This window comes from Mercurialis annua, linkage group LG6, assembly GCF_937616625.2.
Source record: "Mercurialis annua linkage group LG6, ddMerAnnu1.2, whole genome shotgun sequence".
In the NCBI taxonomy this organism is placed as follows: domain Eukaryota; kingdom Viridiplantae; phylum Streptophyta; class Magnoliopsida; order Malpighiales; family Euphorbiaceae; genus Mercurialis; species Mercurialis annua.
The window spans coordinates 43583114-43590381 of NC_065575.1; the positions used below are offsets into that span (position 1 = coordinate 43583114).

The 7268-nt window shown below is 30.2% G+C and overlaps 1 protein-coding gene across 1 annotated transcript; it reads right to left on the bottom strand.

Moving 5' to 3' along the window:
• Window positions 1-3905: 3905 nt before the first annotated feature.
• Window positions 3906-6769, bottom strand: LOC126685878 (protein RICE SALT SENSITIVE 3-like). The gene is made up of 7 exons (XM_050379858.2): window positions 6517-6769; window positions 6283-6333; window positions 6019-6195; window positions 5801-5906; window positions 5524-5565; window positions 5337-5393; window positions 3906-4705 (listed from the first exon to the last, which is right to left on the bottom strand). The coding sequence occupies exons 1-7, from the start codon at window positions 6651-6653 to the stop codon at window positions 4136-4138; spliced, it is 1140 nt and encodes a 379-aa protein (XP_050235815.1). The 5' UTR covers window positions 6654-6769; the 3' UTR covers window positions 3906-4135.
• Between the last annotated feature and the right edge of the window lie 499 nt (window positions 6770-7268).

Here is a 7268-nt window from a genome sequence, read left to right on the forward strand (position 1 = left end):
GAGAATTTTCCTACGTCAGGGTGCAATTAGAATGAAATTTAAAGGTGGGAGGGTTTTGAGAGAGTTTTTCAACGTCAGGGTGCAATTAAAAAAAGCTTAAAGGTGGATGATTTTTGAGTGATTAGGCCAAATTTCTTCAAAACAGTAGACCTCTAGACTCTTCTTTTAATTTTTTTTTTGATATAAATGGCAATTTGCCAACTCCACTTATAAACAATGAAAAATTAACATATAATTAATTTTGTAGGCAAATTATTCCTGAACTTGATAACTATGGTCGATTAACTCTATTTTAATTAGCTTACAAGTCAAGAGGAAAAAATTACAAATTGAGGGGATCAGGGGTGGTTAGGGTGAAGTGGAGACCGCCCCCGCAAACTTTTCAAAAAACACAAATTAATATTTCATCTTTTTTTGTTAGATAAAGAAAACATATCATCAAATTTATATTTTTATATAACTGTTCTCTCTAATTTTTGTTATAAAAATTATAATTGAAAAATTTAAACTTTTATATAATTGGTTCACCCTAAATTCAATTTTTTTTTTCAAAAATAAAATAATCAATTGAAAGACTAATATAATATAAAAATAAACCAAAGCATTGATTTGAATTTAGCCATTACTATTTATATTACTTTGTTATTATATCTAAATACTTCAAACGGGCAAACTCACCAAAAAAAAACACTGAGATATAGAAAAAAAATTCTATGATAAAAAATTACTTTGTTATATTTTCTACGGTCTCAATTTTAAATTTTTTAATTCTGCCTATGGAGGGGACAATCAGTTTACCAGTTGAGGGAGTAAATTGTTAAAATGAGATTAATCAATTATAATCACCAAATTTTTCAGTGATTTGTTCACAAAATTAATTTATATAGTAATTACTGATTACTTTTTTTTTCCCTTAGACAGAGTTAGATAAAAGGAACACCAATAGCTAGTTAGCCCTTCCTATTACAATGCTATCCTTATGAATTCATTTGGCCTGTTGAGCTAACTAGTGAGCTTCCTTGTTGTGATTTCTGTTAACATGACGGAACCAGCAGTTTTGAAAAAGCGATGATAAGTGTCAAATATCTTGACATGTACCCCAATACTCGATTGAGGAGCAAAGGCCCGCATTAATCGAGTCGGATACAAGTTTGGCATCGCCTTCGAAAACAACCTGAGTCCAATTCATTCGAATGCTCCGCTCCATAACTTCCCTTAAGGCTATGAATTCCAGAATGTCTGGGTCCCATATATTCCTAATTATAGAAGTGAAACGACCCAGGCGTCTACCTTCTGCATCAAAGGCAACACCCGCAATAGATCCGAATTTCAACTTTTTGCAGGTGCCTGCATCGTAGCGGATGATATAATTATTGGACTGGGGCAGATTAGAAGGATTACTTAAAATTAAGGGTGAAAATTGCTACTTATAGGTTGTTCTAATTATATCTTAGACACCTATATATACCATGTCAGGAATTTTCGTCTTGTGAGATACTGCGAATATTTTTTTTGCTTCAATCAAACATTTCTTAGGAACCTATACAACATACTTCATAATTATTTTCTCGATTTAATTCTCTAAGATGCTTTTAGATCTCTATTTGTAAAACTCCGTAAGCATGCTGCTAAGACGGTTACTAATCCGCGGATCTTTATTTTGTCCTATTTTTTATCTATAATTAATGATAAATGATGAATATTTCAACGAATTCGAGTGATCGGATCGAAACTCCGCCATTGAATTTAAGTGACGTAGGTCCCACCTGAGATAAAAAAAAACAAACAAGTTAGAAGAACGCCGGAGAGAGTCTCCGGACGTTCACTCCGACGAGCAAGTCAATTGTCTTAAAGAACATATTAAAATCTTATCTAAAAGAGGTGGAAAACTTACCCTTCTATTAATGTGTTATTTTGATTTATATAGAATGATAGATATTTGTTTCATTGGTTTTTTTATAAATTAGTGATGTGGGATAGAAATAGCGTTTCTATATATATTTATATGAAGACTCATTTCTTACGCACATCTCTGCTAGGTAATTAGTGTTTGTCCTTTAATAAAATTGATCTTTCAGGTGATTTGCGGTTATACTATCTATATCGTTACTTAACACCAGTGTTACTTTAATCAGTTAAAGGCCACTTTCCGCTCTCTGTCCCCTTTAGGATCAATTTATAAGAAACATATATGTAGAGGGACTAGAAAAATGAAAAATAATCGTATGGAATAAAAAAACTTAAAACTAAAGGACTTTAGAATGAGTTTCGCATTTCATTAATTTTAACATACATTAACCCCAAACCTCCTCAAGACATCCCAGCTGGTTCCTGCATGTGACATTATTTATCATTGCACTCAACTAATTAATTAAATAGAACAAGTACGTACAGTACTTTCAGAGAATTTCACATTTTAGCAGCAGAATTGATAATAAATTGAAGAAAATAGAAATAGACAATATCGCAGATATTTATGTTAACGAACCTTTGACAATTCTACTCATGATTTTCAATTATTTTTTTCTCTTGTTGTTCCTGTTCTGATTAGGTAAGCAATAGCTTCTTTTATGTGAATAATATTCATACTTTCCATAAATGAATTTACTTTTTCAAACTTTAAAGTTAATTTGCATTACAGTCCATCCATTCCACATAATAAATAAATTATTTATATGTATATTTTTTTTTGAAACTGTTATCATTATTTTGAAATTTTAGTATCAGCTAGAACTTAGAAAATAATAAATTTAAAATTGATATTTTTTTTATATTCATAAACTAAAAATACTTCGCGGTCACCAATCTAGAGATAGTTTTTTTTTTCTTTATAATTTGAGATGTCTAAATTTAGAATTTTTTATATATATTATTTTAAAAATCTTCTAACACATGATCCTTTTACTGTCTACACAAAAAATTTACCATAAACATTAGAAACATTAAGCGTATATATGGTTATTAGAGTGTAAACAAGTCGAGTCAAGCTGGACCCAAATTATACCCAGTTCGATCTTGAATTTGAGCGTGTTATAAATTCGAGCACTAATTTGAGATCAAATTGACTTATGGTCTCAAGCTCGAGATTTAGCTTGAACTACATCCGAGCTATTCAACTCGATAAATAATAAAATAATCATTAAAGAATATTATATTTGATGCATTAATTATTTTTACTATAAAATATAAAATTCAACCAAGTTAAATACTATGTACATAAATTTAGATTTAGAGTTATACAAATTCAATTTATTAAAAAAATAAATTATTATTTCATATGTATAAGAAGTTTATTTAGGATGGTTAGCTATAATCGCGAGCCTCACGAGCTAATTTAATTGATATTGGACCTTAGCATAAGAATAAATTTGAACAACTCGATTTTGATATGAATCTTTAAATTGATGTCGAGTAATTCACGGATAGTCCAACTCGTTAACACACCTAATAATTATAATATCATACAAATCTTGCAAGTAATAGGCTGAACCCACAAAAGGCTCATATATTTTATTTTGTGTTTATCTTGTCTTTTTTGAAAGTTTGCTATTTTATAAATCTATATTTGAATTTTGTTTAATAAGTACTTTTATAGACGGAAGGTGTAAGTGTGTAGCTCAATCTCCCCTAAGCAACTAATAATTTTAACATCAAAAATGACAAAATGTCCCTGTACTTTTAAATTTGTATATAATTGGTCCCTTATTCAGATTTTTTTTATTCTATAGGCCTATGTACTTATATATTTTTATTTATATGGTCCCTTTAAATTTCGTCTCACCCAAGTTTCACATCGAGTGTAATGCACACTCTTTTTAGAACAAAAAAATGACCTAAAAATTCAAAATAAAATATACAAATATAAAGATTTAAAGATGCGTTTGGCCAAATAAAAACTCTAGAGATATCTTATATAAAAATCTTATAAATAATATATACTAGGACAAAGCTTTCACAGTAGCCAAACATACCTAAAACTAAGCCCTTAGACAAGAAACATTTGCAATATAACCCACAAACTAAGGAAAAAAATACTCCTGCTTCATCCCTACATTATTACATACCCTAATTGTATATAATATTTATGCATATAACAATACAATAAAATATATGCATTTATATAGTAATATATAAATCATTCAAAATACCCATTATTGGATGTAACATTCAAATCATGGCCATGGTGCTGATGAAATTGCTGTCTCCGGTAAGCTGACATGGAACTGCTACTCTCACCGATACGATCATGTTCATGGTGACTTCTGTTATAATCTTCTTCTTCAATCTCTTCCTTTGTTATTTTCTCCATTCCCATGAACTCAGATACATACTGCGGCTGATCAGAGTTATTACAGTATTCGGAGTTACCAGCTGGCGGCGGCGGTGGAGGTGGCGGAACAACTGACGGGAGTTTTGAAAGTAAGGCTTCGAGGCTGCTCATGGATGGTGTAATCTTGAATGGAATTTGATGGTTTAAATGGTGGTCGTGATAATACTGATGATCGGACGGCGGAGGCGGTGCAATTGTAGCGGCGGCTTGATGATAATGCCACGTGTCTGGTGGTGCTGCGTAGCCATGGTGATCAAGATCAACTTTGTAGGGAAATGCAGAGGATGATGGGTGTGGTAGGAGTACACCGGGAATGCTTTCAATGTAGCTGAATTTCTTTCTTAATACAACTACATAGCTCAGGTCTTCAATTACCTTTCAGTCAAAATCCCACATTTTCATTAGAAATTAAATAATAACATAAATATTATACCGAAACTTATCGAATGCTACGTTTTTAAAAATTAATTTTTTTATTGAAATTATGAAACTTTACTATATCTATAACCTATATATTTCTCATACAAGATATATCATTTTGTAACTTTTTTTTGTTTCTGTGTAATAGTACGAAAGAAATTAACATATAGAAAGACAAAATATATAACTCGTTTGACAAATATATCATGAATTTTAAATTTTATTAGTTTAATTTATTATTTTTAAAATATTGTCAAATACATCCATATTTGGTTTATAGCTAATAAAATTTCATACATGTGGAGGTATAATAATGTCTCATAGCAGCTTTAAACAAATTATCAATTTGTATTTGATAAATATTAAAAATAATAATGAATTAAATCGATAATTTTTTTAAATCATAATATATTTAACAACCAAGCTATAATTATTAATATGTAAATATATTTTACTTTGGTAATAATACAACCCTTTTTAAAATTTTAAAACTTTGTTAATATAATCTATTTTTATTAAAATAATATTATTTTGCTGTTTTTTATTTGTTTCCGTGCAATTATACGGAAGAGAGAAGTAAAATTACCTTGTGGACGCCTCCTAGTTGAACAACACCTTCTCTAACTGCAATCAAGGCTATAGTCTGCTAACATAATTAGATTTGTCAATCAATTTGAAGACAAATAGACTTATTGAATTTTTTTATAAAAATTAATTTGGTGGTGCTATTGATCTTATTGTTATATTCATATATATGTTGTAAAAAATATTACCTTTATACCAGACTGAAACTGCGCTTCCCATGTTCTTGGATGCTGCAAGAAAACATGTGAATCATGAGGAAAAAATGCACCCTTTTCTTTCTCATATATAATATCATCGAAACTTGTCGATTTCTACGTTTCGTTATTTTATTTTCACTTCGAAAACGCTTTTATTATAGAAATAGATATTTTATTTTAGCGTTTTAGTTTCTGCGCTACATAAAATTAAAAGAGAATAGCATGAAACAGAAAGTAGCTAGTAGTATAAAATGTTAGATCTGCTTACTGAGTCAGCTGAGTTATGCCATGAAGACAAGAAATTAATTTCTTGATCATTTGGTTCTTTGTAAATCCATTTATGACTATGATCAGCTGCCACTTTACCAATCAATCTGTTCAATTAACGTAATTAAAATCAAACTAATCCATAAAATAAATTTAGCTATTCATCAAAAAAAAATTAAGCTAAATCATCCTTAAATAATCAAAAACTTAATTAATTACCCTTCTCCATAATTATAAATTTCATGAGACATCTTGAAGAAAAGCTCAGGTTGAAGACCTTGATAAGGTTGAAATTCACAGTTTGCATAAACCGATGAACTCGGACAATCACTACCGTTCATCTGATCAGCTGCTGATGCTGAAAAATTGCAGAAACCATCTTCCCAAACCAATATCCTGTCATTTACATAAAATAAAACTAAATTAATTTATTCATTTCACCATGAAGAAACTAATTAAATAAACTTATTATTATTTGTTTACCAGTTTCTTCTGTTTCCTCTTGACCTATCATAAGCTCCTTGAGTATCCCATCTAATCATCAAAAATTAATTAGTTGATTAATTTCGCTGAAAGTGACCAGCGAGTTATAGCTCAATAGTATAAGTGCTAAGCAGTATTCTGCTAGGTCGGGAATTTAATTCTTTCCACAAGTCCTTTCCCTTCCGACGATAGAAAAACAAATAAATTTGTTGAAAGTGAATTAAAAAAGCTTACTTGGGTGGAGGGTAATTTCTAGGTAAGATCCTCCAAAAAACAGCATAAACCCACTGAGAATTTTCATGAATGCATAAACTTCTGAGAGTGTGTTGAAGAAGATGAGTGATAGCAAGAGGGTTGAGATGCTCCTCCATTAAAAATTTAAAATCAAACTTTAAAATTTTTTATTTTAAAAAATGGTTTTGGTTTTTGAGAGATGTGGAGCTTTTAAAGAAGGGTTAGACCCTAGAATCGAAAGCTGCCTTTTATAAGGGTACCAACAGGGAAATCTCACATTTATATCAACTTCGTTCTCTGCTGCTGTAATTATTCAGTGCTTTATGTTTTACCAAAATTATTTGTTTAGCCCCACAATTTTGCCCTTCTCCTGGTCCCTATTAATTCCTCTACTCCTCCTACTACTATTATTACTATACTAGAATTAGTGGTGGAACGGGGAATTTTATACAGGTGGAGAGAATTGTATTATTTTATCGAACACTACGTCGTTTGGCTATTTTTTTAGACCAAACGATACGTTAATTGATTGTTTTTGTAATTTTTTTAGACAAATTTTTAGAACAAACCACGTATTTGACTTTCTTTTAGTTATTTTGATCAAACAATAATGTTGTTTGACTCAGTTTTTTTAATTATTCGATTCTTTTTAAAATAGTTAAAATACTTATTTGTTACTGATCGACCAATGACATCTCAAAACCGGTATGAGATGACCGCCCTACCTCGCCTCACCCTAGGTCTGCCTATGA